Genomic DNA, 17961 nt, shown 5'->3' on the forward strand with positions numbered 1-17961 from the left:
GCCTAGTATTTCACTCAAATAATATGTCCTTAATACTTAATATTTTCATATTATTGTTCAGTTTTAGAATTATATTTGATTCTTCTTTTCAACTATCTTTTATTTTTTTGAATATAACAAGCACAGGGTTTTAAGGTTTCTGTCTGATAATTCCATTATCTGGATTCCTCACGTGTCTGTTTCTATTACCTATAGTTTCTCTTGGATTTTGGTCCCATTGTACTTCCTCCTCATTTACCTGTTTTGTTTCTGTTTTAAATTGAACGCCTGACATTTTAGGTGAGACAGTTTAGTGATGATTTTAGGTCCAGGAAGATGGTTAACTTTGTTTCTACATGACAGTAGGAGCACTAACAATTCCAGATTCCTCAATGCAATCAGAGATTAGTAAAATTCAAAGCTGGGGCTTCCCTGGTGGCGCAGTGGTTGACAGTCCGCCTGCCGATGCAGGGGACACGGGTTTGTTCCCCAGTCCAGGGAGATCCCACATGCCGAGGAGCGGCTGCGCCCGTGAGCCATGGCCGCTGAGCCTGCACGTCTGGAGCCTGTGCTCCGCAACGGGTGAGACTGCAACAGAGGAAAGCCCGTGTACTGCAAAAAAACAAAAAAAACAAAGCTGGGCTTCAGACTCTAAAAACCAGTCTATTCTTTTAAGTAAGTTCCACTGGCATAAGAGTCTGTTCTTTGAGTTCACTGGCATCAGAAATATATCAAACATGGAAATTCCCAGACTTACTGATTTAATTTTGGAGGAAGACACTTTTTAATAAGTACTCTAGGTAATTTTATACACACTAAAGTTTTTTTTTTTTTACATCTTTATTGGCGTATAATTGCTTTACAATGGTGTGTTAGTTTCTGCTTTATAACAAAGTGAATCAGTTATACATATACATATGTTACTATATCTCTTACCTCTTGCGTCTCTCGTTCCCACCCTCCCAATCCCACCCCTCCAGGTGGTCACGAACCACCAAGCTGATCTCCCTGTGCTATGCGCCTGCTTCCCACTAGCTATCTATTTTATGTTTGGTAGTGTATATATGTCCATGCCACTCTCTCACTTTGTCACAGCTTACCCTTCCCCCTCCCCATATCCTCAAGTCCATTCTCTAGTAGGTCTGTGTCTTTATTCCTGTCTCGCCCCTAGGTTCTTCATGACATTTTTTTCTTTTTTAGATTCCATATATATGTGTTAGCACATGGTATTTATCTTTCTCTTTCTGACTTACTTCTCTCTGTATGACAGACTCTAGGTCCATCCACCTCATTACAAATAGCTCAATTTCGTTTCTTTTTATGGCTGAGTAATATTCCATTGTATATATGTGCCACATCTTCTTTATCCATTCATCCAATGATGGACACTTAGGTGGCTTCCATCTCCTGGCTATTGTAAATAGAGCTGCAATGAACATTGTGGTAAAAGGATAGGTGTTAGCTCTTCTGTGAATGTTTGATAGATTTCTCCTGTGAAGCCATCTGGTCCTGGGCTTTTGTTTGTTGGAAGATTTTTAATCACAGTTTCAATTTCAGTGTTTGTGATTGGTCTTTTCATATTATCTATTTCTTCGTGATTTAGTCTTGGCAGGTTGTACATTTCTAAGAATTTGTCCATTTCTTCCAGGTTGCCCATTTTATTGGCATAGAGTTGCTTGTAGTAATCTCTCAGGGTCTTTCGTATTTCTGCAGTGTCAGTTGTTACTTCTTTTGTACTTCTTATTCTATTGATCTGAGTCTTCTCCCTTTTTTTCTTGATGAGTCTGGCTAATGGTTTATCAATTTTGTTTATCTTCTCATAAGAACCAGCTTTTAGTTTTATTGATCTTTGCTATCATTTCTTTCATTTCTTTTTCTTTTATTTCTGATCTGATCTTTATCATTTCTTTCCTTCTGCTAACTTTGGGGTTTTTTTGTTCTTCTTTCTCTAATTGGTTTAGGTGCAGGATTAGGTTATTTGAGATGTTTCCTGTTTATTAAGGTAGGATTGTATTGCTATAAACTTCCCTCTTAGAACTGCTTTTGCTGCATCCCATAGGTTTTGGGTTGTCATGTCTCCATTGTCATTTGTTTCTAGGTATGTTTTTATTTCCTCTTTGATTTCTTCAGTGATTACTTCGTTATTAAGTGGTGTATTGTTAACCTTCCATGTGTTGTATTTTTTACAAATCTTTTCCTGTAACTGATACCTAGTCTCATAGCGTTGTGGTCAGAAAAGATACTTGATACAATTTCAATTTTCTTAAATTTACCAAGGCTTTATTTGTGACCCAGGATATGATCTATCCTGGAGAATGTTCCATGAGCACTTAAAAGTAGAAAGTAAGAAAGAAAGAAAGAGGATAAAAGAAAATAAAGTAAAGGTAAAATAATATAAAGTTATTAAAATAAAAAGTAATTATTAAGAAAAAATGTTTTTTAAAAAGTAAAGAAAAACAAAAAACAGATGGATAGAACCCTAGGACAAATGGTGAAAGCAAAGCTATACAGACAAAATCTCACACAGAAGCATACACATACGCACTCACAAAAAGAGGAAAAGGGGAAAAAAATCATAAATCTTGCTCTCAACGTCCACCTCCTCAATTTGGGATGATTCGTTGTCTATTCATGTATTCCACAGATGCAGGGTACATCAAGTTGATTGTGGATGTTTAATCCTCTGCTCCTGAGGCTGCTGGGAGAGATTTCCCTTTCTCTTCGTTTGCACAGCTCCCGGGGTTCAGCTTTGGATTTGGCCCTGCCTGTGCGTGTAAGGTGGCCAGAGGGCGTCTGTTCTTCGCTCAGACAGGACAGGGTTAAAGGAGCCGCTGATTCGGGGGCTCCGGCTCACTCAGGCTGGGGGGAGGGAGGGGTACGGAGTGCGGGGCGAGCCTGCGGTGGCAGAGGACAGTGTGACGTTGCACCAGCCTGAGGCGTGCCGTGCGTTCTCACGGGGAAGTTGTCCCTGGATCCCAGGACCCTGGCAGTGGTGGGCTGCACACGCTCCCCGGAAGGGAGGTATGGAGAGTGACCTGTGCTCGCACATAGGCTTCTTGGTGGCGGCAGCAGCAGCCTTAGCGTCTCATGCCCGTCTCTGGGGTTCGCGCTGTTAGCCGCGGCTCGCGCCCATCTCTGGAGCTCCTTTAAGCAGCGCTCTTAATCCCCTCTCCTCGCGCACCAGGAAACAAAGAGGGAAGAAACCACACTAAAGTTTGCAAATTATTTTACAAGTTGAGTCAATTCTAACTACCTTATTAAAAATAAATATATAGCCTCCTAACAGACTTCTTAAAGTTTTCTTTCTCCCTGTATGAATTCTTCATGTTTATCTTCTTTAACTTGCTTATCAGACACAGATTTCAAGAAATGCCAGTAAGCCCTCTTTCAAGAAGAAATGCAAATGGAGTCCACAGTTGACCTGTTTACTGTACTATATGATATGCTACATTTATTAAGAAAAAAAAAGTATGTCATTCAGGTTGAATTAATACAGTTTAACACATTTGAAGATACTCCAGACATATTACAGATTTTCCTTTATCCCAGGAATGAAGGTCTTCTTCTACATAGTTTTACAGCTGAGTAGTTTATCCTTCAAATACTCAAAACACTCAATTCTCCAGCAATTATAGGTAGAAATGATAGGTCATTACATATATACATAAATATATAAAATTTATGGCTAGCATTCTTAGAAGATATGAATCTTAACTTTGAAATGGCTATAAGGAAAGACTGAGTGAAGTTAAGGAACAGAATTAAACTACACTAAACTAAATCAAAGGCACATTCACATTCTATTTAGAAAACGAAATTCAATTCTATACCTAAACCATAGATACACAAATACAAACTGTTAATATATTAACTTTGTAGGATCAGTTGCAAATAAATCCAAATATGGTTTGGACTATCAGAGGTTTATACCCTTGTGTTACATAATTCGGCTTTTTAATCATTTTTATGTAGAAATAAAAAATCAGATAAATAATTCTGCTCCACCCAAATACACTATCAAATACTTGTGTAAGGCTGACAGATCTACTTTAAGCAGTTGGTATTATTCTACTATGGTGATACTGATACTTTCATAAATGAATTTTTAGTTAATCAAAAAATTTTAAAAGTGGGTCATCTTTAATTTTTCTAGACTGTAAGTGTAAAACTTAAAATAGGGGTAAGAAAAATATCTGCATTTTCAAGTTTTAAGAAAATTGTATGCTGTAAAATATTTCTTCTACTTTTAGTTTCTTCATTATTTAAAAAAATTTTTTCTTTTTAATCAGAAAAAAAAGTCAGAGTCAGGCTACTTAAGTACGTAAACTCATGTGGCTTTCTGAAAGACCCTGCACCTCTCTACCTCTGTCCTCATTTCCTCATCTATAAAATGGGGATAATACTTACCTCAGAGAATTTTTTATGAGGATTAAACTAGTTAATAATGTATATGATATGCTTATAACAGTGGCTAGCATATAGTAAACCCTCTATGTGTGTTAGTGTACAGTAACATTCTGATGGTCTTTTTCTCCAAGATAAATGAGGAGGCTTCATTAGTCATTGAAATTAACAAGAAAATGTGAACTAAGAAAAATATTTCTATTCAGTTATTCTTAATATGTACCTTCCGTGCTATTGGTTCCTGACCTTCCATCAATGTGTACCAGCTGACAAGTTTATTCCAGCCCTCAGTTGGCAACAGTATGTAATCCAATTCATCAATAAGATGCTCCTTAAGTGACTGGGCATCACCATCTACAAAAGGAAAAATAAACTCAATACATAAAAAGAAACAATACTACATATCTCTAAATACTTTGGTTGTACACATTAAAAATTACTTAAACTCATGGAGACTAACTCAGGTATTTAAATAATGAGTTTTGAAGAAAGCTCTGAAGAGGTTCACATCTAAGTCTACACATTCCAAAATAAACTGTTGCTTTACAAAGTTTCAATGTGTACCAGGCAACCAACAGTGTTAAAAAAAATAATTTTTCTTTTATTGGGCTCTTAAAAAAAATACTAAAGTGTAACTGTTAGCCAAAGGATCTGAATGAAGACTGTTTCCCAAATATTTTAAGTATCAGAGATTCCTCACATGGTAATAGTGATCATTCTAGCATTAGCTGATGAAGAAAATTCAGAAGCAAATCAATAACATTTAACAATGATGCCAAAGCACATGGGCTGGGAACCATGACGGAAATTACAAAAGGGCATCTCATTACTCCAGAGGGCCCATGATCTAGATTCCTCCACAGATCTGAAGTAGAGGTAGTTGTTCAGATATGGTTCTAATTCTATGATCCATTTTCAAAATTCCAGTTCAACTAGAAATGTAGTATAGGACAGGCCAGAGATAGATATCTATTTTAGATCAAAAAACATATTCAAGGAAATTGAGTAACTTGCCCCAAATCATTCAGAAAATTGCAGGTACTATGAAGGGTATTATTATGGAAAACCCTTTTATCTCAGTTGATTTTCAGAACAATATTATGAAGTAGATAGCTACATTTTACTTAGTAAATAGATTCAGATATTGATTAACTTGCCCAAGTTCACATATAGAAAACTGTAGAGACTGGACTCAAACATGTATCTGTTTATGCTAATATCCATTTTCTTTCCACTATAACAGACTACTTTGAAGTAAATTTAGGAAAAGAGAAAAAGTTTAAAAATTAAGACTTCTATGCTATTCTCCACAATAATTCAAGATTTTGAGTAAATGATTTTATTATGTAACAGGATCCAAATAGTAATTTATATCTAGTGGATAAAATAAAATGATCAATTTTTGGATCATTTTTTTAGGAGGAGAACACCCCTTAACACAGAACCCCTAATTTCTGTTACTTCTGTGCTTATTGATATAAAATTGATATACAACAAACTGTTGCAGATTTAAGGTGTAAAATTTGATAAGTTCTGACATATCACTACAAGTGTGAAACCATCATCACCAAAACGATGAAGAGATCTATCAGTATCCCACCCCCCCACCAAAGGTTTCCCTGTAGCGCTTTTTTGTAATCTCTTCTTGTCCGTCCAGGTCTACTGTCCTGTCCCCTGAAAACCATTTATCTGTATTTTGCAAGTGTAGACTAATTTGCATTTTCTACAATACTATATAAAAAATAGTATGTACTGCTTTGTTTGGCTTCATTTATGCTGCATCATTATCTTGAAATCCATCCATGTTTTTATGTATCAATAGTTCATTCCTTTTAATTGCTGTGTAGGATTTCATTATATGGGTATTCTATAATTTGTTTATCCATTCAGCTGTTGATGGGCATTTTGGATTGTTTCTAATTTTCTCTACTACAAATAACAGTGATGTGATCACTCATGTACACGTTTTCATATGTAGAATGGTTGGTTCCTATGGTAAACGTATGTTTAGCTTTTTAAGAAATTACAAGACTACTTCATTCCCAAAAACAGTGTATGAAAGTTCTACTTGCTCCACATCCTTGTCAATACTTGGTATGGGCTCATCTTTTAAATTTTAATCATTTTAACACATGTATAGTAGGACCTCATTGTGGTTTTAATCTTCATTTTTCTAATGACAATTGATGTTGAGTATATTTACACGTGCTTTTTTTTCTTTAAATTTTAATTTATTTTTGGCTGTGCGTGGGCTTTCTCTAGTTGTGGCGAGCCGGGGCTACTCTTCATTGTGGTGTGTGGGCTTCTCACTGCGGTGGCTTCTCTTGTTGTGGAGCACGGGCTCTAGTTGTGCAGGCTTCAGTAGTTGTGGCACACAGGCTCAGGAGTTGCAGCTTGCGGGCTCTAGAGTGCAAGCTCAGTAGTTGTGGCACACGGGTTTAGTTGCTCCATGGCATGTGGGATCTTCCCGGACCAGGAATCGAACCTGTGTCACCTGCATTGGCAGGCAGATTCTTATCCACTGCACCACCAGGGAAGTCCCACATGTGCTTTTTGAAAACACTATCTTCTTTGGTGAGGCATCTGTTCAAACCTTTTGTCTACTTTTTCCACTGTGCTTTATGGAATTGCTTATTCTGCATATAAATATTTTATCAGCTAGGTGATTTGCAAATATTTTCTCCCACATTGTGCTTTATTGTTTCATTCTCTGAACAGTGTCATTTGAACCATTTGTTAATGATGAAATACAAGCCAATAATTTTTTTCTTTTATCAACTGTGCTTTTTAAATTCATATTTAAGAAAACTTTGCCTAACACAATGTCACAAAATTTTTCTCCTATTTTTTTTATAGTTTTGGTTTTTACATATAGGTCTACGGTCTGCTTTGAGTTAATTTTGCATATGGTGCCAGGTATAGATCAAAGTTCACCTGTTTCTGGCAAACAGATACTTAATGCTCAAGCAACATTTGTTTAAAAGACTATCTTCTCTCCACTGAATTCCCCTTACAATTTTCTGTAAAATCAACTGGCCATATATATGTGTGGATCTACTTCTGGATTCTCTAATCTGTTCAACTGATTCTTACCTCACACCATATATAAATACTAACTTAAAATTGATCAAAGACATAAATATAATAGCCAAAACTATAAAACTCTTAGAAAAAAACATAAGTTTTTTCTGATCTTGGATTAGGTGATGCTTTCGGACACCCAAATCACAAGCAACCAAATGAAAAAAACAGATAAATTGGACTTCATCAAAATTAATTTGCGCTTTAGAGGCACCATCAAGAAAGTAAAAGACAATCCACAGGTTAGGAGACAATTTTTGGAAATCATATGTCTGATAAGGGACTAGTATTCAGAACACATAAACAACTCTTAAAACATAATAAGTAGACAAATAACCCAATTAAAAAATGGGCACAGGATCTGAATAGACATTTCTCCAAAAAAGATATAAGCAGCACAGACAAGATACTTAACATCATTAATCACTAGGGAAATACAAATCAAAATAACAACAGATACCACTTCATACGCATTAGGATGGCTACAATAAACGAACAATGACAAGCGTTGGCATGATGTGGAGAAATTGGTACCCTACTTCTTGCTGGTGGGAATGTAAAATGGTGCAACTATTTTGGAAAAGTCTAGCAATTCTTCAAATAGTTAAACACAGAGTTACTATATGACCTAGTAATCCCATGCTTAGGTATAGATCCATGAGAAATTAAAATATAAATCTACACAAATATTTGTATGTGAATGCTCAGAGCAACATAATTCATAATAGCCAGAAAGGGAAAACCCAAATGTCCATCAATTGATGAATGGATAAATTAAATGTGGCATATCTCCATACAATGGAAAATTACTCATCCATAAAAAGAAATGAAGTACTGATTCATGCTACATGAAGACACTTTAAAACTTTGTGCTAAGGGAAAGAGGTCAAACGGTAAAGCCACATATTGTATGATTCCATTTAGATGAAATGTCCCTAAAAGGCGAATCCATAGAGACAGAAGTATACCAGTGATTGCCTATGGCTGGGTCTTGAGTGGGGATGGAGAGTGACTGCTCATGGATACGAAGTTTCTTTCTGGGGTTATGAAAATTTTGTGGAATTAGACAGTGGTGATGGTTGTAAAACTTTGTGAATATACTAAAAAACAGTGAATCACAGAATTTAAAAGGATGAATTCTATGGTATGTAAATTCTGTCTCATTTTTAAATGAGAGAAAAAAACTTACTAGGAATGTGATTTGGAATTGTGCTGAATCTGTAGATTGAGTGGGGGAATTTAACAATATTGAGCTTTCTGATCCACTAACATAATTTCTGTCTTTATTTAGGTTTTATTTATCTCAGCAATGTCTTATAGTGTTTAGTTTACATGTCTTGCACATGTTATCAGATTTATCTGTATTTTATATTTTTGGTGCCACTATAAAATGTACTTTTAAAATTTCAATTCATGTTAGTTCATTTTTAGTGTACAAAAATACAATTGGTTTTTGAATAATGATCTTGTAATCTCATTTATTAGTTCTAGAAGTTTTCTTTTTATAGATTCCATTAAATTTTCTACATAGACATAGGTGTATGTGAATAAAGGAAGATTTATTACTTCTTCCAATACACGCTGTATGCCTTTTAACTCTTCTTCTTGCCTTATTACACTGCCTAGGCCCTCCAGTACAATCTTGGCTTGAAGAGCTGAGAGTAGACATCCTTGCTTTTTTCTGATTGTAGAGGGAGAGGACTCAGTCTTTCACGGTTGAGTATGTCTTCTGTAGGTTTTCCACAGATGTCCATTATGAGGTTGAGGAAGTTTCCTTGTATTTTACTCTTTTGTTTTATATGATATGTTATCTTTGTAATATTTATTTCTCTATTTATACTTAATGTTTATTTCTGTATATATCCTCTTTATTGTTGGACTTGATTTACTAAAATTTTGTTAATAACTGATGCATCTATGTTCATGAGGGATAATGGTCTAGAATTTTTTCTCTTGAAATGTTTCTGCCAGATTTTGGTATCAAGGTAATGACGGTTTCATAGCATGTACTGGGATGTATTCTCTCCCAATTTTCTAAAAGAGCTTTTGTTATTCAGGGCTATTCAGAGAATCCATTCTTTTGGAGTGAGCTTTGGTAGTTTTCATCTTTCAAGAAATTTGTCTTTTTCATCTCATTTGTTGAATTTAATGGCATAAAGTTCATAATATTCTTTTATTCTCCTTTTGCTGTTTGTAGATTTCTGTATGGATGTTACCTCTCTTGTTCCTGATATTGGTAGTTGTGTCTTTTCCCTTTTTCTGGTATTTATAAATTTTATTATCTTCACAAAGAACCAGCTTTTGGTTTCATTGATTTTCTCTATTTTCTCTTTAATTTCTGTTCTGAACTTATTAGTAGTTCCTTTCTTCTGCTTGATTTAGGTTTAATTTATTCTTACTTTTAGTTTGAGTCAGAAACCAAGGTCAAAGATTTCAGACCTTTCTTTTCTTTATAGATGTTAAGGGCTATAAATTACCCCCCCCCCACATACTATTTAGCTACCTTCCACAAGTTTTGATATGTTTTGTTTTCACTTTCATTTAGGTAAAAATACTTGCTAATTTCCCCTTTGAGTTCTTTTTGACCCATGGCTTATGCAGAAGTATGTTAGTCTCCAAACATCTGAAGATGTTCCAACTGTCTGTTATTAACTTCTTATTTATTCCACTGTAGTAAGAAAACATATTTCATGTGATTTAAATCCTTGTAACTTTATTTATTTATTTTAAATTTATTTATTTATTTTTGGCTGCGTTGGGTCTTCGTTGCTGCACCCGGGCTTTCTCTAGCTGCGGTGAGCGGGGGCTACTCTTCATTGCAGTGCACGGGCTTCTCATTGCGGTGGCTTCTCCTGTTGTGGAGCATGGGCTCTAGGCGCGTGGGCTTCAGTAGTTGTGGCACACAGGCTTCAATAGTTGTGGCTCACAGGCTCTAGACCACAGGCTCAGTAGCTGTGGTGCATGGGCTTAGTTGCTCCGTGGCATGTGGGATCTTCCTGGACCAGGGCTCAAACCCGTGTCCCCTGCATTGGCAGCAGATTCCTAACCACTGCAGCACCAGGGAAGCTCCCTTCTAACTTTATTGAGACAGGTTTTATGGCCCAGAATATAGTCTATCTAAATGCTTCACGTGTACACCTAAAAAGGAATTTCATTCTTCTGTTGTTCAGTGGAATATTCTATAAATGTCAATTAGGACAGGTAGGTTGATTTATTTCATTACTACTTTTCTGTCTACATATTTTCTATCATTTATGGAGAGAAGAATACTGAAACATCCATTATATAATTGTGGATATTTTTCTATTTCTCCTTGCAGTTCTATCAGTTTTTGCTTCATATATTCTCAAGTTATGCCATTAGCTGGGTATATATTTAGGATTATTATGTTTTCTTAACAAATTGTCCTGGCCCATTTTGATCATGAAATGAACTTTTATCCCTAGTAATGTTCTCCATTCTAAAACTTAACGTCTGATATTAATATGGCCATTCCAGCTTTCTTTTGATTAGTGTTAGTATGTGTATTAGTTTTCTATTGCTACATAACAAATAACCATAGTAGTTTAAAACAACACCCATTTATTATCTCACAGTTTTGTGGGTCAGAAGTTCAGATGGGCTCAACTGGGTTTTCTACTTAGGGTCTTACAAGGAAGAAATCAAGATGTCACCAGGCTGGTCTCCTATCTGAAGGCTCTGGGGAAGAATCTACTTCCAAGTCCATTCAGACTGTTGGCAGAATTCAGTTCCTCATGGCTACAGGTATGAGGTCCCTGTTTCCTTGCTAGCTGTGGGCCCAATGACTCTCTTTGTTCCTAGAGGATGCCTGTCTTCCTTCTCACGTAGTCCCCTCCATTTTCAAACCAGCAATGAGTCCTTCTCATGCTTTGAATCCTCACTTCTACAGCTACCAGCCAGAGAAAACTCTGCTTTTAAAGGGCATGCACGATTAGATAAAGCTCACTGGGATAATCTCCCTTTTGTCATATAATATAAATAATCACAGGAATGATATCCTATTCTCAGGTTCCACTCACACTCAAAAAGGAGATGATTATGTAAGAGGAGGGTCACTGGAGGTCAGTCTTACAATTTTTCAATCTCTTAATCTATTGGTATCTTTATATTTAAGGTGGGTTTCTAGTAGACAGTATACAGTTGGGTCTTTTTTTTTTAATGCAATCTTACAGTCTCTACTTCAAATTGGGATATTTACATTAAATACGACTGTTCATAGAGCTAGGTTTAGATCTACCATCTTACTATTCGTTTTGTATGTTTCATTTGTTCTTCGTTCTTTTCCGCTTAAAAAATATATTTTTTAAACATTGCTATTTCTCCTTAGTATGCATTGTATTTTTCTGTTTCTTTGCATTCCAGGTAATATTTGGTTGTATCCAAGAAATTACAAATTTTATCTTGTTGGATGCTGGATATTTTTTGTATTCCTACAAATACTCTTGTGTTCTGTTCTGACATGCAGTTAAGTTACTTGGAAATAGTTTGATACTTTCAATTTAGAAGGATAAATTTTGCCCTTCCAGAGAGGCAAACCCATTCTCTGCAGTCTACCCCGTGATTTATAAGGTTCTCCACTCTGGCTACCGTGAACACATTATTCCTGGACCTTTATGAGTGAAACGGAGGATACTCATCAGTTAGATCCATTAAACTATAACTGCAACCTGCCTTTACTGATCAAGCACACTTCAATTGTTTTTATAAAAACCTGCATGTCCTCCAAGCTTCGCATAACCTAAACGATAAGATAGTTGCCTGAGTTGTTTTTCAGGAACTTGAAATCAGCTGTGTACAGTTCTAGGTGGAGCTAAGACTGTTTAAGACCACCGACCGTCCAACTGGGCTTGTGTGAGTGTCCGCTTGGTGACCTTTTGACATGAAAGGGCCAAAAACTCCACCCTCAGCACCCGCTAATGCCTCCATTTTCTGAACATGCATCCCACAGAGAAGCAAGTAGCTTAGTTGTACCTGCACAGAACGACTATTACCTCACTCTTTCCTTATCACCAATTACCTTTTCCCACGCTCCCCACACCTCAGACCACCCTGCTTCTTTGTTCCCATAAATACACTGAGCCTCTTGCCATCAGGGAGGCAGATTTGAGATTTGTTCTCCCGACTCCTCACTTGGTTGCCTTATGAATAAACCCTTTCTCTGCTGCAAACCTTGGTATCTCAGAATTTGGCTTGCTGTGCATCTGGCAAATGAACCTGATTTGGTAACATGAACCTAAACGATTGTTCCTTCTAATTCTTTTGTGTGTGTGTGTGTGTGTGTGTGTGTGTTATGTGGGCCTCTCATTGTTGTGGCCTCTCCCGATGCGGAGCACAGGCTCTGGACGAGCAGGCTCAACGGCCGTGGCTCATGGGCCTAGCCGCTCCGCGGCATGTGGGATCTTCCCGGACCGGGGCACGAACCCGTGTCCCCTGCATCAGCAGGCGGACTCTCAACCACTGCGCCACCAGGGAAGCCCCCTTCTAATTCTTTTGGATGGTTCTTTCCTTGGCCTTGGGTAGCTTCCTCACATACATGCACTGGTCAACAGTCACCTCTAGACTTACAAGAGAGCTTCTATAGATCTCTAGGTCTCTCTCTCTCCTTGTGTGCTGCTCATTCCTCTCTGGTACTCTGCCCTGAGAACTCTGGCTGCCTTGGTCTCCGTGGACTCCAAACTCTCTCCTCAACTAAGGGAGGTTGCCAGGCTTTGCGTGAGTTTCTCCTTCTGTGCCGTGTCTTGGAAACTCAGTGCAGTAAGCTGAGGAAATCATAGGGTTCACTTCATTTGTTTCATACCTCTCAGGGATCACTGTTCTTTGTTGCCTGATGTCCAATGTTTTGAGAACCACTGTTTCATGTTTTTTGTCAGCGTTTTAGTTCATTCAAGTGGAAGGATAAGTCTAGTCCCTGTTATTCCATCCTGGCCAGAAATGGAAGTTCTGGTACTTATGTTTTATTCTCTTTAAATGTTATGCGAGTTTTAGAAGAGCTGGCAAGTAGTAAAGGTTGTAGAAGATTAATGCAAAAATCCAAGAATGTAACCATATACCACTGATCCCCAACTTAAAGAGAAAAGTCATGTGCCCATTAGCAAAATAATACACAATACAGCATTTCCCTCAAACAATAAGATAGTGCTTTCTAATTTACATTCTAGGTTTAAACGATAATAAACCCTTACTAATCAGAAATGACAAACAGGATTTGTCATGATACAGAATATAACTAATTATAACAAAATAATCTGAATTCATTAGGTCAAATCTATAATACAGTCGGCCCTCTGTATCCATGGGTCCTGTATCTGCAGATTCAACCAACCCTGGACAGAAAATATTTGAGGGAAAAAAAAATTTCAGAAAGTTCCAAAACGAAAAACTTGAATTTTCTGTGTACCAGCAACTATTTGCATAGCATTTATATTTTATTAGGTATTATAGATAACCTACAAATAATTTAAAGTATATGGGAGGATACACAGATCACATGCAAATATTATGCCATTTTATATAAGGGGCTTGACTATCCATAGATTTTGGTATCTGAAAGGGGTCTTGGAACCAATCCGCGCATGGACACTGGGGGATGACTACACAAAGAAATTTCTAATTTACCAATTTATTTACATTAACATTTTCCATATTACTATAACATACTGAAACGAACACATTTACAACCTGACTGAAAGAAGGAAATAATACCTTTAAGAAGCCCAGAGTTATCAATGGGTCCAGGATATACATTTTGATCTCCCATCTGGTATTTGTCCCAACTGTCAAAGCCAACATATTTTTTCCACTGTTTGAACCAGCGACTATCGACTAGGTACCTAAAAAAGAAGAGAAATCGGTAAAGGAAAATACCAGGAACTATAGGAATAGCAGAAAATCTGCCTATTTTTTATATTTTATTTTATATCAAAGTACATGTCTACTTCCAAGGATTACTGAGAATAACTATAATGTCACAGTAGAAGAAAAATATTTCACTTGTGTAAAGTATTATTTCTATTGTTCTGTAAAGTATCTACTAAAGACAAATATTAACATATACAGGGCTTCCCTGGTGGCGCAGTGGTTGGGGGTCCGCCTGCTGATGCAGGGGGCGCGGGTTCGTGCCCTGGTCCGGGAGGATCCCACGTGCCGCGGAGCAGTTGGGACCGTGGGCCATGGCTACTGGGCCTGCGTGTCCAGAGCCTGTGCTCCGCGGTGGGAGAGTCCGCGGCAGTTAGAGGCCCACGTACCGCAAAAAATCCCAAAAAACATATACATTAAAAAAAATCCTTAACAGCATTTTAAAAAAATGAAATAGCTATTCAACAGAATATTTACCAACTGAACAAAAATTCGAATGGTAATTATAAGAATCAGTCAAAATAAAATTTTAAATGCAACATGGTAAAATATAAATATGGAAAATGGTTCTTTTGTAAAAAACTTACAGTATGTTAATTTTATATATTTAACTGTATCTTTTATGGGGTAAGGAAAGCAATTATTAAAGGTTTGCAAGATTGATTTTAGTAATTATAATCAAAGCTTAAAAGAAACTTTAAAAATAATTAGCTTCTTTACCAACAAAAGTTAGTAACAACAATACTGTCTCCAATTGTTTCTCATACATTAGTAAAATCTGCTGGGGCAAGCAGGACTGGTTTTTAATTGATTTCAAAAGTGTGATACCAAGCACTATAATAAGCATTACTGAAACTATATTCATCTTACTTTCAAATACCTAAATTAGTTTCTCATCAGATGACCAGTGACAGAAAAAATAAAATAATGGTTCTCTAGCAAAGAAAGCATAAAAAATTATAAATCTAAAAAACTTTACGAATTGATTTGTATTATACCTACTATGCTTTGCCACTGGTTCATAATTATTTTAAATTCTTTTCCAGAAATACCTTCCCCACACTTAACCAGGTTCAATCACAAACAAAAGCAAAAGTAAAGATTAACAAGATGTTTAAAGCCCACATGTATAACCAAGTTTTTTAGAAGAACATCATTCTAATATTTCTGTGCTTATAGCACTATACATATAGCACTATAGGAATGAAACACTATAGTTATGTTTGAAGCAAAGGCACCAACATAGCAAAACCCCACAATTCTTAAATAATATTCATCAGCAGTTTAATTCCCTAAAAGTGGGTAAGGCAGAATTATCTATACATGAGTATTCCAAACCCACTATCAGGGTTACACAATGGAAAGCTCCCAAATTGTAGATTTTGATATTTATGAGAAAATAAGAGTTGAAAAACTAAGTTTTAAGAAAACGCTGTTTCTAAGATAAATAAAATAGATTAGACTAGCAATGAATTTATATGTTAAATTGATAATAAAGAAAATTATACTTAACTGTATATCACCCTCTAAAATTTTTTAGAGTCTTTCTCCCTTGCAATTTAAACAAGATATTCAGACATTTCATTTGCTTTCTTTGCAAATAAATGTCATACTAAGCGATCTTTTCCTTACTCCATTCATCTATTTTTCTATCATTGTGCCAATTTAATTGTCTTAATTACTTTTATATTGATATTATTTAGGGCACGTTCCCCCAGCTTCTTCTTGTTGCAAACTGTCTTAACTATCTTTGGCCATCTGATATTCCCTATGAGTTTTAGAATCAGTTAATCAAGTTCCACAAAAATCCCTATTAAGATTTTGATTAGAATTGTGCTGAACTTATAGATTAACAATAATACTATAATTCAAAATGTCATTTATAAAACTTACATTAAAAACTATTTGTGGAATACTGTCAAAGTTCTATTTATATTTACTTAAAAGATATTTCTAAAAGATGACGTTTTACCTCCCCAAGTATTTAATAAATCCTTTAGTTTTAGTGCAGGGTTGCATTGGGCAGAATTCATCTGCTGCCATAACATTTCTAGTTCAACTTTCTTTTTTAGATCTTGAACTGAGTGCTTTCTGTATAATGAAACCATTATGAGAGGAAACTCTCCCAATTGATGAAAATTCAGCTGTTTTTAACACTACCTTCAATTGAAAATGGTCACCATATTTCTATTACAGGCACCTATAACTTACTTGTAGAATGTTGTGGTCATGAAACATGAGGGAAGTAGAAAAAACAGGAGCGTCTATTACTGAAATAATGTGTAGTTATAGATGCATCCTTGAAATTAGATGAACTGGACAAATAAATGAAAAAAATTATTTCAAGACATTTACACGGATTTGTTGTACTGTAAAAACTCTAATCGTAATCTATTAAGAATCTGCCCAAAACACAAGATTCCTTAATTTTAACTCATAAAAGACTCGAACAAAATCAATAGTAGCTCACTAAGTGACTAACAGCTCACTAAGTGAACAAGGACTTGAATTTATTTTACATTCTCAACAGCACTCTTAATCCTTGATATGCTATTAGGGTCCAGATGCACCCAACTTTAGCTTCTGGGTTTCTCTTTTGAATAGTTATAACCATTTGTAAAGATTAATACTTCGTGGCTTTTATTCTTGAAATATCAATCTTTACAAATAGTTATAAACTGATTTTAACATGAAGTCTAAAATGCTTAACATTGCCTAATAGGTCTTGCATGATCTGATCTGCTCCTACTTACCTCTCCAGTCTTAACTGGTACCATTTTTCTTTGTGCTGAGATCTAGTTCCTGGACACACTTTTTTCTGCCTCATGGCTCCTTCTGCCTCAAATATTCTCCTACTGCTCTCAACACCTAGTTAACTCTTAATCATCTTTCAGATAGTTTAACCATCACTTTCTCAGGGAATCCTTCCAAAAGCTTCTCCCCATTTCCTTAGTTTGGAAAAGGAAAAACAAGATGGCAATCTCAGTCTACTAGATCTCAAGACTCTCTATTAACTAACAGGGATTACTTTTAATAATAACAAAATAACTAACATTTGAGCTTTACTCTTGGGCCAGGCACATACTTCTAAGCACTTTAATATACTGCTCATTTACTCCTTTAACTACCCAATGAGGTAGGCACTATTATAATTTCATAGGCACACAGAAATTAACTTGCCCAAGGTTACAAAGTTAGTGCCAGACCTGTGATTAAGCAAATGTGTTATTAGCATAGGGAGAAGTGGAAAGACCAATGAAAATAGCACAAAGAAACAAGAACCAGGCTCAAATATATGTGGAACTATGCTGCATGCTAAAATCATTACAAACCAGTGTAGAAAGATCTGGCTATATATACGGGAAAAATTAATTAAGAGCTCTATACCTCACATATGTAGTCAGTTCTATTCGAAAAAGCTTCTTACGAAAGCCTGAATGTGTTCAACATGATTGACATACAAGGGAACAGTAACACAAATTCAGTGCATGCTTAAGCACTACTTCACCCATAAGCAGTGCGAGGACTAGGGTGAGGCAAGTGAGATGCCTAGGGACCCTAACAGGGAGTGCTTCCTTAAATTTTACACCCTAGGTGCCTTGCTTGTCTCACCCTCGTCCT

At 36.2% G+C, this 17961-nt stretch overlaps 1 protein-coding gene across 4 annotated transcripts in view; it reads right to left on the reverse strand.

Annotated features, from left to right (window-relative positions):
- USP15 (ubiquitin specific peptidase 15) overlaps positions 1-17961 on the reverse strand; it is a 123959-nt gene that overhangs the window by 89449 nt on the left and 16549 nt on the right. For all 4 annotated transcript variants that reach the window (XM_024736466.1, XM_024736465.1, XM_024736469.1 and 1 more), the window contains exons 2-3: positions 14188-14315; positions 4607-4737 (exon numbers count right to left, since the gene is read on the reverse strand). In XM_024736466.1, coding sequence (XP_024592234.1) covers positions 4607-4737; positions 14188-14315 — 259 coding nt within the window. The remainder of the gene's footprint in view (positions 1-4606; positions 4738-14187; positions 14316-17961) is intronic.

Source organism: Neophocaena asiaeorientalis, unplaced genomic scaffold, assembly GCF_003031525.2.
Source record: "Neophocaena asiaeorientalis asiaeorientalis breed wild unplaced genomic scaffold, Neophocaena_asiaeorientalis_V1.1 scaffold134, whole genome shotgun sequence".
In the NCBI taxonomy this organism is placed as follows: Eukaryota; Metazoa; Chordata; class Mammalia; order Artiodactyla; family Phocoenidae; genus Neophocaena; species Neophocaena asiaeorientalis.